General features: G+C 38.8%; 1 protein-coding gene across 1 annotated transcript in view; it reads left to right on the top strand.

Annotated features, from left to right (window-relative positions):
- Positions 1-24,563, top strand: part of LOC146454408 (uncharacterized) — a 204,412-nt gene that overhangs the window by 30,658 nt on the left and 149,191 nt on the right. The window contains exons 7-11 of the mRNA XM_085095547.1: positions 22-194; positions 670-903; positions 2,785-2,902; positions 11,159-11,230; positions 14,500-14,571. Coding sequence (XP_084951673.1) covers positions 22-194; positions 670-903; positions 2,785-2,902; positions 11,159-11,230; positions 14,500-14,571 — 669 coding nt within the window. The remainder of the gene's footprint in view (positions 1-21; positions 195-669; positions 904-2,784; positions 2,903-11,158; positions 11,231-14,499; positions 14,572-24,563) is intronic.

Below are 24,563 nucleotides of genomic sequence, written 5' to 3' on the forward strand. Positions count from 1 at the left end.
GAAAAAATATTTTCCTTGCAGTTATGACTATTTGAAGATTACTAATGAGAAGAACGAGTCTCTCGATGTGTACTGTGGGAAGATGACTGGAAAGTCTGTTTTTGTATCTGGACACCAAGCAATAATGACATTCTTCTCAGATGGTAGTGTTGAAGGAAGAGGATTTCGGTTATCATTCACCACTGGTTTACCTGGTAAGAACATACTGGCTGAAGAAATCGCACAGGCGTTAAAATTATAGCAAATAATAATAATAATAATAATAATAATAATAATAATAATAATAATAATAATAATAATGTTTCAAAGATCATTTTGCTTTTTCGAACTTTACAACAGCACAAATTTGCATGGAAAATTCCTTCAGACAAACAACTGTGATAACATCTTAAGCACTTGCAGAGAAAGCAAAATATATGCGGCTGAACGATTATCCAGTTTTATGAATCTTACGACAGCCAGGTTTTCGTCCAGGTCTGAAGAAATCTTTAATGGCTGTGGTTTGAATCCCTACATTTAGTCGCTACAACCAGCTTCATTTTTGCTTGTTCTTAAATTAAGGTTTTTTTTTTATTACAAAGACGACCTCCTAAATTCAGTCTTGTGTCATTTTATTCCAATGTTGTCATCATTGACGGACGGTTTTCAATCTAATCATCCTTGTTTTAGTTCCACCAAAGGTTGTGTCACCAGCTCCTGTTGTGCGAGCGGCATTAAACGCCTCGCTCACGTTGTGCACAGCCAACGGAACTCTCCCCATATATATGGTGGTGATAAGGAACTCAACAACTCTTGTCAATGAAACAAACACTGCACGCATCCAAATAAAGGAGGAGGGAAACTACATATGCCGGGCGAAAAGCAAATATGGCACTGATGAGAGAAAGTTCATAGTTGTGGACTGTGAGTCACCCAGTTTATTTATTTTAAAATGCGCTTGGAGAATCGTCCTCTTGATGTTTTTTCAATAGTTTTTCATATATAATATATTATTTTATAAATATATATTATATTTTTTTATATTTTTCATAAATAGTTATTCGTCTTGGAGAACCATAATGATCAGCATGACGTGCCAGCAGACCTTTTCTACCCAATTTGCTATTCTGATACTAAAAGTTACGTTTGATAGTATTAAAGCGAAGAGAACTTAACCTAAACTAATGATGGCCAATTCAAAATGTTTCAATGAGATGCTGACGTCACATTATGTTATCTGCATTATAACCATTTTTGATCCAACGGAACTCCTTTTTGTTATGTTTGGTTTTGTTAAACGTTTGCTTTTATTTACTTTTGTTTTGTTTTTCTTTTTTATTCAAAAAGTTTGAAAGTAATCATGATTTAAGTGAATATTCGAAATCAGATATCTTGCAGACATGTCTATTGGTAAGGATGAATTTTTAAAGAGTCAGACCCCCCTATAATTATCCCTGGGTGAAAATTTCTTTGTTCGAGGAAAAAATAAAGACGTTTCCCAATGGTAAACAAGTTCACATGGTACCAGCCGATTTTCGACCGGTTGAAAATTCGTGCGATTAGGTGTTCCGTTCACAAGGAACCACGCTTCCCGTACGAAAATTTAGACGCCTGGCGGTTCAAAAAATTGACTCTCAAATTCGAGGACGACCTTTGACCTTTGACCGGCGCGGTATGAACACCTTGACTGCTAATTTTTTTCTACGGTAAGGAGATGATTGCATGGATGCGTGCATGGTAACTCAGCTGGAACAAGAGAGGAAGAAACTCTTGATTGCGAACATGGAAAGTGTCGTTTTATTATTCACTTTGCTTCGAAATATTACGGTATTTAATAATTTAATAATGCAAAATGTCAGCTTGCAAATGGTTCAAAAAATTCGTACAGCTATCCGTGAAAGAAGAAAAAAAGAAAAGACCAGGTGGCAATTTTGCCAATAACATCGTCGTGGCTGATGAAAGCTGTTCAGTGTCCAAGGCGGATTTCATAAAATTTTGTGACAAGGTCAGACCTTTTCTGCAGAAGCAATCTACAATTAAGTTTTATGAGATCCTCAATGATGTTGAAAAACAATTAGCTTTAATATCTATCGGACGAGGGGAAATACCCAAGGTTACTAATGCATTCGGGATAGGGAATTCAACCGTGTCTGAAAAGCCTTCAGGCGTTGGATCTTTACCCTGTTTATCGCTACCATCGTTGGCCTTTCTTTTCCTCGACGCCATTTAACATATAGTAAAGAAGTGGACTGCTCATTGATGAAACCGCTGTCTAAAAAAAGTTTAAATCCGTCCTGGTTTGTCATTTCTATGTGAACAGAACGGAAGTGTTTAACGGTTCCGTGTGAACAAAATGTCCGGTGAAATATTTTAACCGGTGGAAAAATCGTGCGGCACCGTGTAAAAGTAGCTTTATGCATATGCAAAAATCGTGTAAACGTCTCAAAGATCGAGTGTGCAAAGTACCCCCCTCCCACCCCCTTAGGACTGGATGTGGTAAACTCGCTCTGAGGACTCAAAAGTATACAGTCAAGTTCGCAGTCTTCAAAACCTTTCTTATTTGATATGATTAATGATGGATAGATGGACGGACGGACAGAAAGACAGACAGGCAGACAGAGTGAACTACTTTTCTTTAGTTCACGGAGAGTTTAAGAATGACTGTTTTTAACATATCAACAGCATCAACAAAACAATAATCTTGTGTGTTAGTTTGCGTGTTTCATATCCACATAGAGGAACAAAAAAGAATACAGGTTAAACGCTCCTCTTTGATATTTACTTTCCGTTGACCTCTTTCATCAGCGTGCCCGGAGCCTTGTGTTTGTTCACCCTGGCGGTACGATGCCTTGATAAATGTTTCGTGTGTAGGGAAACAACTGACGTCTATTCCTGGACCATTACCAACCGATGCTGGATTTCTGTAAGAACGCTCCTCCAATAATAACACGAGCACAGCACAATTATTAGTGAAACTCGAACCGGAATGACACCGTTCATTTGTTCGCATTTATCAATATTTGCTCAAATACAAAACTAGTAATTTCACTCCAGACGATTCTAATTCTATTCAGTTTTTTTTTTTCTGTGGCTTATGAAAACTACTCAAGCCAGCTATCCCCTGGCTAAACGCGGCAGTGCTATCAGCTCTCATACATCTCATTAATGTTTGCGTCCTCTGACTGGACGGAACTTGGCACCTGGTAAGAAAGAAAGAAAGAAAGAAAGAAAGAAAGAAAAGAAAGAAAGAAAGAATTTTTAAAGAAGTGCCATATGTATCAAAATGACATGCCGCTATTTCCGATGTTTTATTAATCTCACAATAGAATAAAACGAGATTTTATCTGACGCATTTCAAGGAACTAATCCATTGAAGCATAAGCTGGTTATTACTTTATTCCTCCTTTTGCTATGTTGTCTATGAGCTTCAGTTTGATAATGCGTTCCAGGCTCAACCTAATATGCTTAAATTCTGTTTCCAGTTTCATCAAAAGAGTAATTAATTTTAGCTCTTACATTTTTATTAGAAAGACGGCTAATGATTCGCTTTATTTCAGAGCCCCAAGTTTTACGGATTTCTCTTTTTTTTCGAATTCATTTTACTTTGTCAACAAACGAGGCAACAATGAAGAATGGAACGTTTTTGGCACTCCTTTCTTTTTCTTTTCTTTCTTCTTGGTTTAATCTTTGATGTCTTAGTGGGAACGCATCAAAACATAATGATAAGGGCGTCTATGATCGACATAATGATGATTATGAGAAAGAAGATTATTAATAATAATTGTGATAATTATGCTCATGTCCTTTAAGCATTTAAGAAGGAATGTCTACTAACACCGAGCAAGGGGTGGAACATGATAAAAAAAAAAATGAAAGTCCTTCATAAATTGACTAAGAATTCCCTATGGTAGTTCTAGTAACGTGGTGGTTTTGATTTCTTAAATATTTTTTTTAAAACCCAGAAAAACTGAATAAAATCTGTTCGGCCCCACGTGTAAAGAGGAGCACCCAAAATAGACGTGTCCCATGCCTTCTCTAAACTTCGCTTTGTTTAATTCGCATTAGTAAAAAACCTCCTTTTAAGCTTGGAAATGTGCAGTTGAAGAGCTAACAAATCGTTTGAGGCCAATGATAGATGTCTGCTTTAGTTTTGAAGGTCATTGGGAAGGTACTGAAAATTACTAAGATTGGCTCAGTCGAAATTCTCAATTTGGCGCACTTTTTCAGGAGAGAGTTTCCCGGTAAAACACCGGATCACTTGATATTTAGAATTCTTGATTGACGAAATGCCGTTCTAAAACCAGGTTTAAAAATTACTTTCGGGCTTTCTATCAGCGCTAAGAACTAACGCTCTCAAAATCCCGATAATTGCAACATTGATCTGTCAACAATTGTAAACAAAATGCATGTTTCTGTCAAAATCGCCAAAGACTTTTCTATTTTTTTCCTTCTTTCCCTCAATATTACGATGGAATATAAAACAGGAAGCTCACATTTAGCTCACCTTGAATAAGATGTTATACAAAGCCACCATAGCTCGAAGGGTTGATAATTGATCTCCTTATTGACCAATGACTATAGCTGCTATCACATTCACGTCTCTTGGCAAGTGCCAATTAAAGGGGCAAAAATCCTTTGACGGCAACAAAATCCTGTCGGCTCAAAGAAAATATTAACAAAAATGCCTAATTTTTAAGTTCTCCACATTCATCTCAGAAACAGCCGAACTTTACAATCTTCCATTTTCGACTGTTGTTGATATTTTTTCGGTCACGCAACGGCTTCCTTTACTGTCTTTACTTAGGAGTGATTGTTTTTTCTTACATAATGGCCAAAATGAAAAAAAAAAAAAAAAAAAAAAAAAAAAAAAAGCAAACAAGATCCAAACATTGGGACGTCTGAAACTAGTTCCTTTAAAGTTATTTGAACTTGCAAACGTGACTGTTCACGTATTAAGCGGCTTTTGAATTTCACCGTGAACTGTGATGTCCTTTCAGGTTCACGGTCATGGCGTGTGCGTGAATTGTTTATTTACCAAAGATAATTGATAACACTTAGAACTTGAATGATGTTTTAACGAAAGGAAATTGAACAGATACCGGTATAAGGTGATATAAGAAAACTTTTTGAGTTTCTCATCCAGAATGACGTTAGTTCTTTTAGCTTGTGTCGGATTTGCCAACATAAATAACAGCTAACAATGTGAAAGATATACAGACAGATAGAGTTCGGTGATCACTATGATGATAACTTAACAGTACCTGAAAGAGGGTCGGGTGCATCAATTCCTCGTGAACAAGATCCTTTAAAAAGTTCAGTTTTCTGTTTAATCGTGAATTTTCTCTGATCTGCAGCACTTTTTTGTCTAAAATTTGTTTATTTTAGTTACAATGATTTACTGTAGTCTTATAAAACACCGCCGTTCTGATTAAGATATTGTCACGCACCTGATGAACATATAATAATGATGCGGGAACAATTCACCAAATATACGTCTCTATATACCATAAAATTTATATAATATAAAACACTTTGTAATTTTTTTGTAATTTGCTGGTAATTTCAATCATTCTAACGGCCATTTCGGTCAGCCTGTGAAATTTGCGGATGCTTCAATTATCTGACAAGGTGAACAGGCAGAAAAAATCTTAGGAAACCGTTCAAATCTTCCGTTGGTGCAACCCTAGTGCAGAACCGTTAAGGCAACAACAAACGTGTTGCATACCTCGTGAAAATCTACAGGACAGACACGTTTCGGGACAACGCTAGCAGTGTTGGAATAACTGATGTTTACTCCGAAGTTGAGCTTGTCTTAGCGTGCGCGTGACCCTTACTTCCTCTACATTTCTGCGCAGACCGTTAGAGTCTTGCCACAAGTCGTCTTTTTATACACCGAAAGAGTAACCAACAAGGCGACGGAGTCGTGAGGCGAGCGCCTGACTGGACCCCACCTAAACGGACTTGAGAAAGTCTAACGTAGGCCATTTCTCCTGCCTATCCCATCTCAGTGGGACATTAGCCGGTGCAGAGGTGCTGACCGATGACGAGATCCACCAGGGCTGTATAAACATGCTGCAATACTGAGAAGGTGAGAAAAGCAGACCGTGAGATAGGCAAGTCCGGTCCATAGCTTTATTGCGAGAAACCGGTGTACTGTCTTTCGGTTAATACACCTTAATTTTGTCATATACGCTGCCCTCCTCTGTAACTGATTTGCGAACAATGGGCCAATTTAGTTTGGAAACAGTGCAATCCAAACGCAGCCTGATCCTACGCAGTCGTTTTTTTCAGGGACATCGTATTACCTGCTCCCCTAAAAGCGACTGCGTGGGAGTATAACCAAGACGTGACTAGTTTCTGTCTTTTTCGTCGCTGGTATTTTGAACTTTAAACTAATCACTACATAAATCAATAAATGATGCCGCGACCGTAGGCCAATTGTAGATGCTAGTGAGACGATACCAATAACAGGCCAGGAACTGCAAGCATTGGAGCCCGAGCCCTATGGTGCATAGGACTCCCTTTGGCTTGTCCTTTTGCACAGTTCAGATTTAGAAGATAAAATAACTTTATTATATGACATCAGGAGCTACATTTAGGCCTTTAGACGCAGTAAATTCATACTTGGCATCTACAGACGTCAGCCCTATCAGGTCTCAGCTAAAACGCTCATCAGAAAATGCAAGCGGGCGAACACTGATGGTGAACAGAGGTGGCTTTTGTCAGTACATACCAAGAAAAAACATCACATGAGACAGGCGCCCTGTTTCGCGCAACACGTTCATCAGACACGCTGCGTCGCCAGCTCTCTAGTGATAAACATTCCGATGTCGCAAGACACTTGATGTGCTACACGAACTTAAACAGGAGTTTGTATTCACTGTAAAGCAAGCAAATCTTTAGTGGAAGGCCCACATACCGGCGCTCTTTCAACAAAGATGCTGCAAGGGTCGACGTCGTAGAGCGACCTGAAGAGTTATCAGTTTTGGTTGTCGCGAAAACCAAAGCGTTTGATTCAGTTAACGCGGTATATTCCTTGGCATGTCAGCATAGCCCAAACTCTATCTAGACCTGTTTTTTTTTTCCTTTTTTGTCTTCTGAAGATGGAAAGGGAGAGGGAATGCCCCTCCATAACTTCAAAAGTGTAAAAGGCTTGGTAATGAGACTTCGTGGAGAGATAGTACGTTCAAGCATGTCTCCCCTGGGGTCCCCAACAGGACATGATGACATCATACGACAGCTAGACGTGATGGAAGCGGTCGGTCATGTGGCCAACACCAGCACTCTCTAGAGTGCGAGACGAGAAGTCCTTTGACAGAGCTTCAGTAGACCATGCAGAGAAGCTTGAAAGACAAACCACGCTGTTATCAGTGGTCAGCTGAGTCAGTAAGAGAGCAACAAACAAGGTATGGTATGGATACTCGAGTCAAGTGCGTCACGAAGCGCTAACTTCTAACTCAGAAGTCCTAATTGAGAGCCAACCGGAAGTAAAGCAGACCCTGTATGCGGGCTTTTGCAGGATCAGCCCTTCGTGACACAAATACTGAAGCGTGGTCAGTTGACCTCATTGCCTGATGAAGGCTAGCAGTAAGTAGCCGAATCGTCTCGATCTACAACTTGAGTAACTACATCGTGAAACAAACCATTATTTAATTTATTACAATGCATTCTACCACGGTGACAAATGATCCAGTTCAAGATCAATGATCGATGTGTGCTAAAGTAGTTATAGCAACCTTAACAGCAGGTTTCTTCTTGCACCTTGCCTCGGAGAAAGCACTGGTGGATGATGAACCAAAAGCCGATTTCGCGGTCGCAACCTACGGGCACGGCTCCATTACCAGCCGCTGTTTGGGAAAATAAGCATCCGCTCATCCTTCGCCCCCCCCCCCCTCCACCCCCACCCCACCCCCATTTTTCGTTTACCATAAGGAAATGTGTTCTTCCTTTGGCATTGACCTCTCAACTGCAACAATTCGATGGGAAAAGCCATACATCCGATAAACTGCATTCTCTTTGTCAAGAATGCGCATGTCAGCAGTCAGAGGCATGCTTCTTTTCTAGCTGATAACATTATTTTGTCTCATTCTCAAGAGAACAGTCAGGGATGAAACCGTAGTGACTTTTGCACGAAGGCGAAAACTAAGGTGTTAATAACGCTTACTGGTTCTAACAAGAAAAGTGTTCCCCTAGGCTTCACCTCATTAAAATGCAAAGATTATCATATTTTAGCAAGGCTTGCATTGTGGCCTCTTTTGGTGTGTATAAATCATCGGTCCTGTCCACATTTTGGTAACAATTTCGTTGTTTTTAATTTGTTTTTTGTTTTCAGCATGTCACGACACACGTTGTCCTTGTGTTTTCCGCGCAACATAGTCAAACCTAACGTCAGGTGAATTAAAAAAGCGTGAAATTTTATTGCGTTCCTTATGAAACAAACAGAGTCGAATTAAAGTGCTTTGGCTTCAAGTTATTCTGCGAACGGCCCAGTAACGATATCTCGAAACAAAACAAAGAATCGTTTCGAAATTCAAAGAAAAGCAAACTCATCTCGATTTTAAAGGATCTTCAAGTCGAAAAGAAGTGCTCCGATAGTAAGTCATTTAAGTTGATTGTCGCTCCATCGCAATAAGTGAGGATAGTTTATCTTGTTGACTTCCCACATCAAGATAGCTATATAATAACTGACGGGATACATGCACAAGCAAACATCTTATTTAGACAATACCTTATTGCAGTTAGTGAAACATGACCTTTCACTGGTGATTTAAAGCCGAACGCCAAGGTAAACTACATGAAAGTTCAATAGTTTCTCTTACTTTGGTTGCAGTCATGTGCGGTTTGTTTACACGTTGATATTGCGACTTTCGTCATTTTGTTAGCGCTAAGGCTTGGCGCTAGTAAAAAGCCCGGAGCTATTTTTTAAACCTGATTTTAGAGCGATAAATCCTCAATCTAGAATTCTAAATTTGAATGGATTTAGTGTTTTACCGGATCGCCGGCGAAATTTTCTATTCTCGGTTTTCACGTGACGTCACCAAATTCTAGAATTCAAAACTGGGAGGCCTGCAAAATTTTTAACTTCATTCAAGGAAAGATTACCTAAAAATATGTCTGTTCACAATTTCTTAGCTCGATGTCGTGCTTCCTTTTGAAAATAGAACAGTTTCAATTTCCGAGTTTCCATCGTGCGTGACATAAGGAGGACGGCCGCGACAGAGCTTTTCCGTATCTTAAAAATGACTCTTCGGGTGATTTTCAGCATTCTAAACAATTTAAGTTTGAGGAGAAATATTAATCTAAACATTCGAAAATTCACAAGGGCAAACAAACCTCTTTTCTGGCAAAAGTGAACTCCAGATGTTTTTTCGTATTTTCGGCCGCCATGTTTGTGCCCCTCAGAGGGACACAAACATGGCGTCTCCATACTAAGCTCTATAAATTTATGTGGAACATTTTGTCAAATAACTCGAGTACGGAATGCCGCACAGACCTGACACTTGGACAGATGCCTTATTTATTTATCCTCTATACCATGTCAATTTCTTGACTTCATTCATGGAATGGTTTCGATTTTTTTTTTTCAATGGCGTGACAGTGAAAACCGAGAATTAAAAAAAGTGCGCCAAATTGATTTGGAGCGAGCGAATTTTTGAGATTTTTTTGTAGCTCCTCATGACCAGGAAAATTTATCCACTGGAGTATTTTTGGACTCAGATACTTAATAAACACTTCAAAACAAATTTTCAGGAAGAAAACTGTGTTTTGTTTAATGCGAATAGGCCATTTTACAATTGTGTGCTTAGTGGCTTGGCCTAAGATTGGAAGCGAGGCTGGGGGTGACCTTGTTTTGATACAGACCCCACTGCTTTTCATATCTAGATCATGCTGTTCTTATGCTAACTAGTTTTCATTTACATATAAAAAACAGTGAGGTTTGTATCAAAACAAGGTCACCCCCAGCCTCGCTTCCAATCCAAGGCCAGGCCACTAAACACACAACTATAAAATGGCTTATTGAACAGAACGAAGTTTACGAGAAAGTGTAAACCATGTTTATCTTAGGTGTTTTTCAAACCACGAGGGGCTGTCATTGTTTTTTCTATTTTATTTCTTTTGGTTCAAAAAATATATTTCAGGTAAAAAATCCTTCCACGTTTTTAAAACAACCATGGGGTATCTCTGAACGGAATATGAAGAGTTTTTAATTTTTCATCATGTGCCGCTTATTTATGATTTCGCTCGGTCTTAGTAGACATTCCCTCTTAAACGTTACTTAAATCAAATAAAATCGACGATTATCCCTTATTAATTGTAAAGTAACGTCTCCTTACATAATTGGTCTCGTGGGAACTTGTCTGATTACAAAATAGAAGATGTAGCTGTTGGACTTTTTGTTAACATCAATCATCTAAAATATCTAGGAAAAGAAATCTATGCAGCTAAAGAAATGATTGCAAATATGGCTAGCCAGGATTTGAATCCGATTTTGAACCGGTCGCCCTCCTTAACCAATCAGCCACCGATTGGAACCGACTACGCTGGCAACATGGCTGTTTATTAACTTATAATGGAAAGCTCCTGGTAGACATTTTAACTAATTTTCTGCAATCAGGATCACCTCACTACTCTCCCGCTAGATCGGTGATGGACGGCCAAATCCACGAAAGAGGATTGATTTCTAGTCCGCTCCCCCCTTACTGACTAGAAAGGAAGAGGACTCCCTGGAAAATATCATTCAAGAAAAAATAAACATGTAAAATGGGATCATGATGATGTTAATTCTGCATAAACGATCATGTAGAAAAATGAAGGCAATGGAACTGCAACATTGTTCAGAGATCCTGTAAATCTCTTTATAGTCTTAGAATATAAGGGTCCAACCCAATATTTTGTTTAAAGCCTTCCATGATAGAAGAAAACTCAACGATTAAAGTGAACATATGATAAGTAAAAGAAGTGTGATTATAATGAACATGTTGGTATAAAATTTACTTATCTTTTGGCTCCCTTGAGGAAAAATGATTTTCAAATAAGACCTTGTCATTATTCCTTATTTAGACAAAAACAATTGTTAACCAACACTAGTAAAGATGTACATTTATACCTTATACTACACAACGTAAGTAAAAATCAGTCACATAATAGCAATCATCAAGGTGTGATTATTTGTTGACAGGAACTTGGCTGACAACGAGCTGAAGGAACTGCCCAAAAGAGTTTTTGCTAACAATACCCAGCTGCGAAGGCTGTAAGTATAACTTCTTCTTTGTCTGTAAAATAATAATCGAGGGGCTAGTGTTCCTTGAAAAGAAATATTGCGTTTGTGTCTCCTATAATAAATTACAGTTTGCAAATGGGAGCGCATACTCTGTACACATTCGTTGATCCGCTGTAATTACCTTTGGTTGTGTATCGCATACTACGTACGATTAAAAAGTCTAACAATTGGACGTGGTGTCACGTACAGAAAATTTTGTATATTCCTTAAGAGATTAAACTTTGGCATACTACTTGGTAGGTGTTCTTCACGGGTACACCATAATAGTTATTATTCGTTGGCCCCTGGGGCCCATTTCTCGAAAGTCCCGGTAGCTTCCGGGCCCATTAACTTATCGGGGCCGTTATCGGGAAACTTTATCGGGTCCGATGTTGCGTCCTCGAAGCACCCGTAAACTTTCCCGGTAATTTCCGGGCCCGGTAAAACAGGGGACCGTTACCAGGCTCTTGCCCGCGCTTCACGCTCGTTCGCAAGAGAAGGAGCACGACTTGGGACTACGCTTAGTCCATTCGACTGATTCGATTTCGCTGCCGATGGAAAAGCACGGTTATGAATGCGACAGGACTGTCTTCATGATTATTAGAGGACAGTGCAATACGTGCTAAGTTTAACTTTGAGTTTTTGGTTGTGTCAAAGGAGAGCAACCGAGAGAGATCGTTATTTTGCATCATCATGGAAGCGATGATCAGTTGCCTGAAGTAGCTCGATTCTTGGTGTTTAGTATTAAGTGTAGAGAATATTGGGTATAAGGAATAATCTCACACAAGTTTTAAAACTGAAAAGCTATAGTTCAACTGGCGTGATTTAATCGTTTTCTGCGGAAGACATCAAGTATCATTTTTACAGATGCCAAATCGACTTTTGTACGCTGTTTTCTATCACACAACAAGGTGCGATCAATTGAAATACGACTGAAACTATTTTGCAAAAAGGATGGTTTTTTGTTCTTTATTCTCGTTTTTCTATCGTGACTACAGTGCGCTTCTTATTCCTTTTACCTCTAGCTAATGCAGCAAACACCATTTGTGTATTTCGACGACCGCGCCCAATACGACTCTCATCGCTATCGCTCATGTTTACGTTCATCTGTAGCATGTCAGATTTCTAACTTCCGCCTTCTTATGAAAATTCTGCAAATTAACACAAAGAATTTCGAATGATATATTCAGCCATAAAAGAAAACAGTTTCGCTTGCTGTAGGATTAATTAATTTAGTTTTACGTGACAGGAAACCATTTTATGCTAAAAAGGAAGCAATTTCGGAGTAATAAGAATGTGCGCCTTGTTTACCTGACAAAATATTGATTTATTTTTTCTTCCATCGTTTGTTGATAATAGCAATAAAATGGTAATAATTTCAAATTTATATAGCGCCTTTATGCAAACACCCTAAGCGGTTTTCAAACATTCTCTAAAACTTTCTCTAAAACAACACGACAACAACAGTAGTACTACTCCTGTATTTACGTTTGCTTCCGGAGCCAGCGGGCAGCTTCTCGCTGTATTTCTCCGCAATTCGTCTCCAAGTTCATTCACAAGCCACTCAATTCTCGCTCGTGAAAGCCGGAATCTTTCTATGACTTCACAGTCAGCCATGTCGGCCAAAATAGGTCGTCTTTGATAAGACCGAGGTCTTCTAACTAAACAAAAAAGTTGTTTAGTGTCGCAACATTTGCGATTTCCCGGTAACTTTACGGGAGGTCATGTCCTCCCGTTAATTACCGGGAAAGTTAGCGGGAAAATTATCGGTATCGTAAATAACGGGAGCTTCGAGAAACACCCGTTAAATTATCGGGGACTTAACGGGCCAATTACTGGGCCCGATAAGTTACCGGGTCTTTCAAAACACGGGCCCCTGAGGCCTAAGCCACGGCGCCATAAAATAGTTAATCTGAGAACTAAAATCAATGCAACTAAGGGAATGATTGAAAATGTGATTCAGCTAGGATCTGAACCTGGATCTCCAGATTATGGGTCGGAGACCTTAACCACTCGGCCACTGAAGAAAAACATGCTGGCAACGTGGCTGATTATTGAACTTATCAGTAGTGACAAGCCTTGAGAGAAATTGCAATATATTTTCTGCAATCAGGATCATCTCACTACTAGCTCCCGCTCGATCATGATGCACGGCCAAATCTATACCGAAGAAAATTGATTTCTATTTCGCTCCCCCCTTACTCACAAGAAAGGGAGGGGACTTGAAATCGACTTTCTTTAATTGATGGTGATGTTCATCAGAAATTTTCTGGAATGTTTACAGCTGGATTTTAACTCATTTTTATATATATTAAAAAGTAACTCTCACATACTCACAAGTTACATTTCATGCTAACAAATTAGACGACCGCATTGAAAAACTAGCCAAGAAAGAGACATTTATCGCTTTAAACGACCACAGGCCTAATTTCCATGACCATCCGACGTGCGGTCTTATTGAACCTTTCAAGTCAGAATCGGTATAATAAGCGAACAGATCATAGAGGAAATTACAACCTCTATTAATTATTAACTACTAATTCTAATTTTAAAACTTCACTAATTCTTCAATATTTCTTATTTCTCTCAATTTAACCAATCCTTCTAGAAAAACTATCTCCTCTCAAATATACCCAAAAATCACCCAAACCACAACATAGAGTTTTTGGATTGCTTGAAACGTGAACGAGATATTTCCATTAAAGCCATGTTAAGTGCGGTAAAATGGCGTTTACGTTAAGTCCCCCCTTAATTGCCCACATCCAGAGAAGAAACATGGACAACTGCTTCAGAAATGGTCTCTCTCAGGTGATTTGTTAAAAGTCCCTGGAAAACCTTATTGAAGAAAAAATAAGCCTATAAAATGGGATCATGCTTCAACGGTCATGTAGAAAAATCGAGGGAACGGAACTGCAACTTTGTTCAGAGAGTCTCTAAATCTCTTTATAGTCTTAGAATATTAGGGCCTTACTCTATATTTTGTTTAAAGCCATCCGTGATAGGAGAAAACTCAACGATTAACATGAACCTATGATAAGAAAAAGAAGTTTGATTATAATCGACTTGTTGGTATAAAATTTATTTATCTTTTGGTTTCCTTTGAGGAAAAATGAGTTTCAAATAAGACCTTGAGTTAATTATTATTTATTTAGAAAAAAAAAATAAATTGGTTAACCAACACTAGTAAAGATGTACATTTATAGCTTATACTACACAAGTAACATGATAGCCATCATTAAGTGGTGATTATTTGTTCATAGGAACTTGACTGACAACGAGTTGAAGAAACTGCCCAAAGGAGTTTTTGCTAACAATACCAAGCTAGGAAGGCTGTAAGTATAACTTCTTCTTTGTCTGTCAAATAATAATCGAGGATCTGGTGTTGCTTAAAAAGAAATATTGTGTCTCCTATAATAAATTCGTTTTTGCAGCCTTTGTTCATTAACTAGGCATGAATCAATTCTCAATCAAAAACTGAAAAGGAGTCTAAAATTTTACTGTTCAGAACATGTGGTCGTTTAAAAGTATCGCCGTTTGTGTTGTAAACTAACTTATTAGTAGGGGGGGGGGGGGGCATGCTTTAGAAGGAAAAAAGAGGAAATTTATTGAGTTACGAGAGCGATTTAAAGATCTTTGGTTTTATTTGATGCATACGGAATGGATAAGCCTTCCCGCAGTGGACATCTCAACAGTATTTGGATGAAAATTTTATAACAAAAGGGTTAATACGATAATCTTTGTTTGTATTCGTTGGCTGATAAGCTGCAATTTAATGTATTTCGTAAGGACCGGTTTACAAGCTACTACCTGTCAGCGGATTTGGTGGCTCAACAGTATTGGAAAACGAATCCCCTGTGTATTTTGACACACGATTTACAGCCAAAGGTTTACGGATTCATGAAATATGGTGAAGAGCACCAGTTTCTTATTAAATCGGGGAGACACTTTCGTACGGACCGCAGTGTCAATAAAATTAAAAAAAAAAACGTGCACATACGAAATACTCAGGGATACATCTGGTATCATGTGAGCCGGCCTTAAGTTGAAAGACCCCGGCAATCTTAGAATTTCCTTAAAATTCGAACTTTGTACATAAAGTAGTTTATCGAGAAATTGACCTTTTAATGTGTCTACGCCCTTGTGGCAACTCTTTCCATCCAGCTGGCGCAAGTTCTTTGAAATTTTTAACAGCTGATGTAACGTTATGAGTAGCCAGCGTGTTAGACTCTAGAACAAGGGAGGGTGGAGGGAAATCGGTCACGTGGGAAGCGAGGGATCCGATGCTAGGATCGGTAAGACAAAGATAAAAAGAAACACAGTATCGTAGCGCAACGTCCACCTCTATTGCAACATTTTTACTTGAATTATATTTACAATTTACAATTATAAGCGTATAAAGTGTAGCTGTAAGCTTGTTGGGTCCTTATTGGTCGTCCGATGTAATAACCTTTGATTCTGTAACCGCGGGAATTGGAATAACGGCACTATGTCTTGCGCTTATAACGGATGACTGGAAATGTAGCGGCCTTTGCGCGTGATATCTTGAAGTGGAAAGTTTTTCCCCCATCCAAGGGACTTGGAAATTCCACATATTTACATATTCACGCATTTCACATATTCCTGACAAAAACAAGCATTAAAACAAATCCCGCCATTTATAAGTGTTTCTGTGTCTACTCTTATGAAGTATGCATACTTACTGTCTCTTTGTTTTCAAGTAACAAGGAAGTAGTCAGGAGTAATTTTAACGATTATTTTGTCGATTCACTCATTCCATAAACTGACGCGGTCGTATTTTTAAAAGTTTTAGCCGATAAAGTGTGTGGATATCATGTAAACTTACTAAGAACTTGGACAATCCGCATTTTTTTGTTGGTAGGTACTTGAATAACAACCAGCGGAAGGAACTGCCCAAAGGAGTTTTTGAACGTTTGTCTCGTCTTTCTGTTTTGCTTTTTACACAAGTCAAAAGACGTAATCATCTAGAAAAAACAGAGGAAATGTATTAAGCTGTGAAAGCAACTGAAAGATCTTTGCTTAGGTTTGATACGGAATTTATAAGCCTTCCCACAGTGTACACGCGAACAGTATTTGGATGATAAATTTGTAAGAAAAGGGGAAACGAGAGTTCCATCACAGCATTTATGCTAAAGGAAGAGTCTTTGCGAATACGAGTAAAAATAGAGCTGTAACCAGGATAAGACATATTGGATTAAAAAGCGTTCCGTGGTTAAAAAGATTAGAAAAAAATGAGCTTTCGGCCATCAGTCTATAGCCTTTAACGAATGAAAAAACGGAAATATATACGAAAAGGGCGCTAAAACTTGAGAATAAAAGAAGAAGTGTGAAAAAAGCTAAAAGATAAAAATGGAAATGAGGGCTAATTAAAATAAAATGGAATATTGCCTAGGCAACGGTTTTGAGTTATTATCCGCGTCGACAATTTTTGCTGTGTGTCAGGATTCGAGTGTTTTACGAACGCGGTAATCGCCTTTGTCTATGACAAAAGAATTTTTGAAATCAATGCAATGATTGTTTTCCACGCATGGTTGGCAACATAAGAGCCATTAGAATAGTTCTTCAAGTTCCGTTGATGTTCCTTTTTGCGGATTTGGAAGCATCTTCCGGTTTCTCCTATGTAGTTCCAAGGTCAGGTTTACATGGCATTTTGTAAACAACATTGCATTGAAGATCCGAAGGTTGTCTGAACTTTGGACACGGGAATTCTTGATGAAGGGTTTTGAGTGGTTTGTTGTCAACACGGATATCATTTTTGCTTCCAAACCCGCAGAAAGGAGCATGGCAAAATATGGCATTTATGCTATGGTATCGCGATTTTCCTATAGTTCTCTCTTACGCGAGAGACGTCAATATCTCGCGGTATTGTCGCGTCACTTTTGCGGGCTGTGATTGGTTTCAAAATAGTGATTGACATTGCGACACTGAGCTGGGTTGCCCACGTACGCATCAAATTCGAAATGTTCTGTCAAAAAACTAGCCTGTGACTGGTCAAAACTGACTGTGACTGGCGTCGCTTTATTCAAATGGCTTTCTGAACTCTCGTGCAGAGTTGATTGAACTTTTCGTTTACTGATTGAAAACGAGCTTCTGAGTGCTCTCGTGTTAACAGTTTTCGTCAAATTTACCTCCTCACTGAAAATCTTCATTACAACTGTTATGTTTACACATTACTATTAGGTCATTTAATAGAAACCTGCAGTTCTAAGAGATCTGAAATGGCGGTTATTGATTAAATTATCAAAACTTCAAAACACACTTCCAAAACAATCACGTGTTTCCAATTAAAAATTATTCTGATTGTCTTAAGCTAAAGTCTTGTAAATTCTTTTTTTTCCATCAAAAGAGGCAATGTAACTGTAACAAAGGTTAACAATTTGGCATGAAATTGAAAGTCACTTGCCATTTGGGAAGTTAATGTTAATCTGGCAAGAGTTCAAAGTGGGACAATTAAAAAGATTGGAGAACAACTGTCGGTGTTCGGCGCTCGTCGCGTTTACAGTTGTGGCCGTACTGTTGTAAACAGCTGTAGAGCATCTTCCCAGTTCTACCAGTCAATCGAACATTTCCTTCTGGGTTTGTACGGCGTTTTGACTGTAGGACTGGATGGGGGTAGGGTTGGCGTGCCCAGTGAGCTTAGAGATTGCCAGTGGATCGAAATGACCTCGAAGACTTTGAATAGCTGTTTTTCGACCCGACGAGTTGGTAAAGTTCCCCTCCTTTTGGATTTCTGCCTTCTCGACCATTCTTTTCATGATGTTGGCCAGTCCCTCTCTCTTTAGTGGAAGCTTCTTATACCAGATGTCTTCTCTGGGGTTATCGATGGGCTGGAATTAATATTCGCCGATACCCTCTGGTCTCTGGCTTAAATACTTCTTTAACGCAAGGTACGGATCTCTCTCACCACCCTTTCCTTGAAATATTTTGTTGTTGTACTTCCGTTTTGCTTTTGGGCTGTCAGTTTTCCCGGTTCTCGTTTCTGTGGAAAGCTCTGTGTATTCACAGAAGTTTCCTTGGTCTGTGAACCTTACAGTCCGAATGTTCCTGTCGGCATCTCATGCCTAACAATCTGGTGTTGTTCCACCATATAAAATTTAATAACTGTCGCGGAATTTTCAAACCAATAGCACCACTCGTCCACAGCTTCTCTATATGACTTTCATCTAACGGATCAGCCCTGTTAGGACGGTTTCCTTTTCCTTCAGCCTTTATTTGCTTTCTTTTTGAAGCGAGCTTCTTCTTAAGATTTTCATCCTCTCAGATGTCGAAAGACTCGTCGTCCTTTCTTTCGCGAAAAAAATCTTCTTAAACCATTTTGGTAAGTGCTCAGGGTGGACGGCTCGTATTATTCGCCAAGCCTTTCTCTGCTTTCTTTTCTTGTATCTCGTATTTCGAGAAAGAAGTGCTTCAGCAGGTCGGAAGCGTTGGCTTTGTTGTTGCTTGTGAACTGCAGTTTCTAACCATATCGATCATTGTACCAAGCTTGAAGGCGACGAGCAGCACTCAGTTCCTTTGACAGTGTTCTTTGCGACCTGCTTTTTTTCTGGAACTCTTCAATCTCCTCGTCGTCTAAGATAACAATGCTACTTCTTTTCTTTTCGTTCGGCTCAGTTTGGGGCTCAGTTTTGCTAGCTTTCGGCTCGCTATATTTACTTGGTGACTCTCCTGTTTCGGTTTCGGTATCGATGTTGTCAAACAACTCTTTGAAAAAAGTAACGCAATTATCAACATTTGGCATTTCGCCCAATTCATCACCACGGGAAACGATATGGAACCTCAACAACTCCTCCATTGAATTTCCACGCTTCTTCGGCTTCAATTGAACGATTTCAGACATTTAGACACGAAAAATTACGAAATTGCCGGCAAATTTCAAATATCCCGCGACGAAATTTGTTTGCGCGTGCAAAGTGTTGCCATCGATACGTTTGCAGGTAGCAAGAATATACATTTTGACCAGGCGCGAAATAATTTATTTTCAGTTTTACTTGTCTATATAATGGATGAATCGCGTACAAAACTAATTCCGATTTTGAGACGGCAATACCGCATTACATTGACCGCGTCGGAAGAAAAAATATTCCTTATTGGGTTTCGTCGCTACGCGACTCCGTCCAATACGGAGTATAATTTCCCCTAACTAGCCGTCAATATAATACGGTATTGCCGTCTCAAAATCGCAATTAGTTTATAATATCAGAGGAAATAAACATGCTAACAGAAGACTTGCTAAACATGCAATGTTATTGTTTTCACCGAAGGGCATAACCGTCAAATTGAAGTAGCAGGGCAAAGCTTAGGGGTCACAGCTTGCGGTCGACAAGGTCGCAGGTCACAAGTCATAGGTTACCGGTATAAGAAAGACAGAAACATAGAGTGACCAATAAAGCGACCTCCATATTATCGCGTTACGCAATACCAATGCATTCCGCAATGATTGTTCGCGGTCATTGCGCTTGTGGTCACTATCGACTTGGGTGAGAAATTCAACAGAAACGCACGGGCAGATGATGAGCCATGAAATATGTTAGTTAACTTGTTTAAACAGAGATCAACTTTGGATTCCAAAAATTTGAAAGTATGTTAACTTATTTCTATCTATTAGAAAGTATATCTCACATAAGCACAAGTTACAATTCGTGCCAACAAATTACACGAGCGCATTGAAAAACTCGCAAAGAAAGAAGCATTTATCACTTTAAATGACACCAGCGTAATAAAAACTGAAAAGGGGTCTAAAATTTACCGGTCAGAAGACGGGTCGTTTTAAAGTGTCCCAGTTCGTGTTGTGAACTGATTAGGGGCATGCTTTAGAGCAAAAACAAGGAAATCTATTGAGTTACGAAAGCGATTGAAAGATCTCTGGTTATATTTGATGCATGCGGAATGGCTACGCCTTCCCGCAGTGGACATCTCAACAGTATTTGGATTACAAATTTTTGACAAAAGGGGAAACGGGAGCTCGATGACACCGTTTATATCAATACAAGAATCTTGTTTTTATATATATATATATCGTTGGCTGATAAGCTGCAATTTAATGCCTTTTGTAGGGCCGGTTTACAAGCTACTACCTGTCGACGGATTTGGCGGCTCGAGAGTAACGGAAAACGAATCTCTTGTGTATTTTGACAGATGATTTACAGCCAATGGCGTCCGGCTTCAGGATATATGTTGAGAAGCACCAGTTTTCTTATAACGTCGGGCAGACACTTTCGTACAAATCGCAATGTCAATGAAACTGAAAAAAAAAAATCGGATGTTCTAATACACGTAAGATTTACGCTGGGATACACCTGGTATCATGTGAGCCAGCCTTGGGTTGAAATACCCCGGCAATATTGTAATTTTCTCAAAATTGGAACATTGTACATGAAGTAGATTTTGAGAAATTGAACTAGCCTTTAAAAAGTATGTACGGCTTTGTGGCCACTCTTTCCATCTAGCTGGCATAAGTTCTTGGTAAGATTTAACAGCTGGTGAAATCCTGTAACGTAGGAGTAGCCTGCATGCGAGGCTCTAGAACAGGGGAGGGTGGAGGGAAATCAGTCACGTGGGAAGCGTGGGATCCGATGCTAGGATCGGTAAGACATCGATAAAAACAAACACTGTATCGCGGCGCAACGTCCACTTTTATTGCAACAATTTTACTTGAATTATATTTACAGTTCACAATTTTAAGCGTCCAAAGTGAAACTGTGAGCTTCTTGGGTCCTTATTGGTCGTCCGATGTAATGGCCTTTTTTCTGTAACGCGGGATTTGGAATGACGGCATATTCGCAGTTATAACAGATGATTAGAAATGTAGCGGTCTTTGTTCGTGATATCTTGAAGTGGAAAGTTTTTCCCTCATCCAAGGGACTTGGTTTATTGACATATTTCAAGTATTCCTGAGTAAAAAACAATCATTAAAACTAGTCCCGCTATTTATAAGTATTCCAGTGTCTCATGAATTATGCATACGTACTGCCTCTTTGGTTTTAAGTAAAAAGGATTCCGAAGCAGTCGGAAGAAACGACCATTTTATCGAATCACCAATTCCATCAACTGAACCGGTTCTGTTTTGACAAGTTGTAGCCAATAAAGTGTGTGGATATCATGTAAACGTACTAAGAACTTGGTGAATCCGCATTTTCTTGTTGGTAGGTACTTGAATAACAACCAGCTGAAGGAACTACCCAAAGGAGTTTTTGATAACAATAAAGAGCTGTACGTGCTGTAAGTATAACTACTTTTTTGTCTGTAAAACAAAACTCCAGGGGCTAGGGCTGCTTGCTGAGAAATATTGTGTTTATCCTTTCTTAAAGTATATTCACGCGTGCAGCCTCAATTCAGTAGCTAGGTGTGAATCAATTCTCAATCAAAAAGTAAAAACTAGTTTAAAATGTAACAGCAATTGTTACTGAAAACGTCCATGTTAACTCACTACTGACCAAACTATTTGAAAGATTCAGTTTTAAACAGTTCTTGTCTCATTTACAAGTTGTTTCGTGTTGTTGTTGTTCAGTGTGTGTGTGTGTGTGTGTTTTTGTATTCTCTTTTGCTCTTTTTTCTTTTTGTTTGTGTGTTTGTTTTGTCTTTCTGTTTTGCTTTTTACACAAGTCAAAAGACGTGGTCATCTAAAAAAACAAAAGTAGAAATTTATTGAGCTGTGAAAGCAATTGAAAGATCTTTGTTTAGGTTTGAGGCGGAATTTATGAGCCTTCCCACAGTGTACACGCAAACAGCCTTTGGATGATAAATTTGTAACAAAAGGGGAAACAACAGTTCCATCACAGCATTTAGGTTAACAGAAGAATGTTTGTTTACATTCTTTTGCTGACGAGCTGCAATATAATGCAGTCGGTAAGGACTGGGTTGCGCGCTACTACCTGATGGCGAATTTTGCGGCCCGACAGTATCGAAAGACGAATATTCTCTGTATTTTGACACACGAGTTAGAGCCAAACGAGTCCTGATTCGGGAAATATGTTGCAGAGCTCACCAGCTTTGTTGTCAAATCGAGGGGACACTTTCGTACAAGCCGCCCTTATATCAATCAAAGTTAAAATATATCGGCTGTCAAAATACGCAAACGATTTACGCTTGGATACACCTGGTATCATGTGAACCGGCCTTTTAAAGTTGAAAGACCTCGGCAATCTTAGAATTCCCTGAAAATTCGAACGTGATACATAAAGAAGTTTTTGAGAAATTGACCTTTTGAACTGTGACAGTCTATCCTTTACAAAGTATGTACGTCCTCTGTGGCAATTCTTTCCATCCAGCTGGCGTGAGTTCGATGTAAAATTTAACAGCTGGTAAAAACCTGTAACGTTGGGAGTAGCCTGCGTGTGAGGCTCTAGAACAGGGGAGGGTGGAGGGAAATCAGTCACGTGGAAAGCGTGGGATCCGATGCTAGGATCGGTAACACAAAGATAAGAAGAAACACGGTATCGCAGTGCAACGACCACCTCTATTGCAACATGTTTACTTGAATTGTATTTACAGTTACAATTATAAGCTTGTACAGTGCAACAGTAAGCATGCAGCCTCCTTAATTGTTTTCCGCTGTAATGGCCGGTTTGATTCTGTACCGCACGAATTTGAATCACTGTATATTCGCAGTTATAACGGACGACTAGAAATGTAGCCTTTGCGCGTAATATCATAAAGTGGAAAATTTTTCCCCCTTCCAAGAGACTTGGAAATTCCACCTTTCTTTACGTATTTCAAATATTCCTGAGAAAAACAATCATTAAAAAAAAAATCGTGCTATTTATAAGTGTTTCTTTGTCTGATGACTTATGCATACTAACTGTCTCTTTATTTTTAACTTACAAGGAAGTAGTCGGAAGTAACGACTATATTGTCGATTCACTCATTCCATAAACTGACGCATTCGTATTTTTGAAGCTTTTAGCCAATTAAGTGTGTGGATATCATGTAAAGTTACTAACATATGGAACTTGGACAATCCGCATTTTTTTGTTGGTAGGCGCTTGAATAACAACGAGCTGAAGGAACTGCCCAAAGGAGTTTTTGATAACAATAAACAGCTGGGATGGCTGTGAGTATAACTACTCCTTACTTCTTTGTCTGTAAAGCAAACTCCAGGGGCTAGTTCTGCTTGCTGAAAAATACTGTGTTTATCTTTCCTAAAACATTTTTTCGCGTGCAGCCTTAGTTAAGTAACTAGGTGTGAATCAATTCTCAATCAAAAATAAAAACTATATAATGGCCAAAAAATATTAACTAAAATAGTGACCAAACCATTTGAAAGTTTTAGCATTAAACAGTTCTAAATTGTCTCATTTACAAGTTGTTTCGTTTTTTTGTTGTTGGCTGATGTGGTATTCTCTCTTAACATAATATGCATGAAATTCAGTTCTCAGTTCCATCAAAAAATAGGTCGTACGTTGCTCCAGCCACACGGCGAATGGATTTCAAATTTCCTTAGTTTTAGCTGTTACATTTTCATTGGAAAGACGGCTGATGATTTACCTTATTTCAAAACTCCTGGTTTGAGGTAGTTTTTCCCATAAACATTTTCTTTTTGGGTAATCTCGAATTCATTTTACTTTGTCAATAAACGAAAAAAAACAAATGAGGAATATAACGTTTTTGGCACTCGTTTCTTTTTCTTTTCTTTTCTTTTTGCTTCCTTCTTCCATGTCTTCCATGTCTTGGTGGGAACGCTTCAAATCATAATAACAAGAGCGTCAGTATGATCGACATAATCGTAATCATGAGAAAAAAGATTGTAATAATGTTGGTAATTATGCCCGTGTCCTTTAAACATTAAATCTTTATTTAAATCGAATTAAATCGACGATGATCCCTTATTAATTATAAAGTAACGTTTCGTTATATCATTAGTCTCGTGGAGACTTCTCTGATAACAAAATAAAAGACGTATCTGTTGTACTTTTCGTTAACATCACTCAGCTAAAATATCTATGAACAGAAATCAATGCAACTAAGGAAACGATTGAAAATGTGGTTAGCCATGATTTGAATCCGAGTTTGAACCGGTAGGCTGCCTAAACCACTCAGCCTCTGATAGGAACCAACTACGCTGGCAACATGGCTGTTTATTGAACTTATAATGGAAAGCTCCTGGTAGACATTTCAACAATTTTTTTTGAATCAGGTTTACCTAACTACTTTCGCACTCGATCGGTGATGCACGGCTAAATCCTCCAAAGAAAATTGATTTCTAGTCCACTCCCCCCTTACTAACATGAAAGGGAGGGGACTAGAAATCGATTTTCTTTGGTGGGTTTAGCCGTGCATTAGCAAAGCTGATAAGGCTTTTATCAACACA

This window comes from Pavona decussata, unplaced genomic scaffold (genome assembly GCF_977016875.1).
Source record: "Pavona decussata unplaced genomic scaffold, jaPavDecu1.1 SCAFFOLD_302, whole genome shotgun sequence".
In the NCBI taxonomy this organism is placed as follows: domain Eukaryota; kingdom Metazoa; phylum Cnidaria; class Anthozoa; order Scleractinia; family Agariciidae; genus Pavona; species Pavona decussata.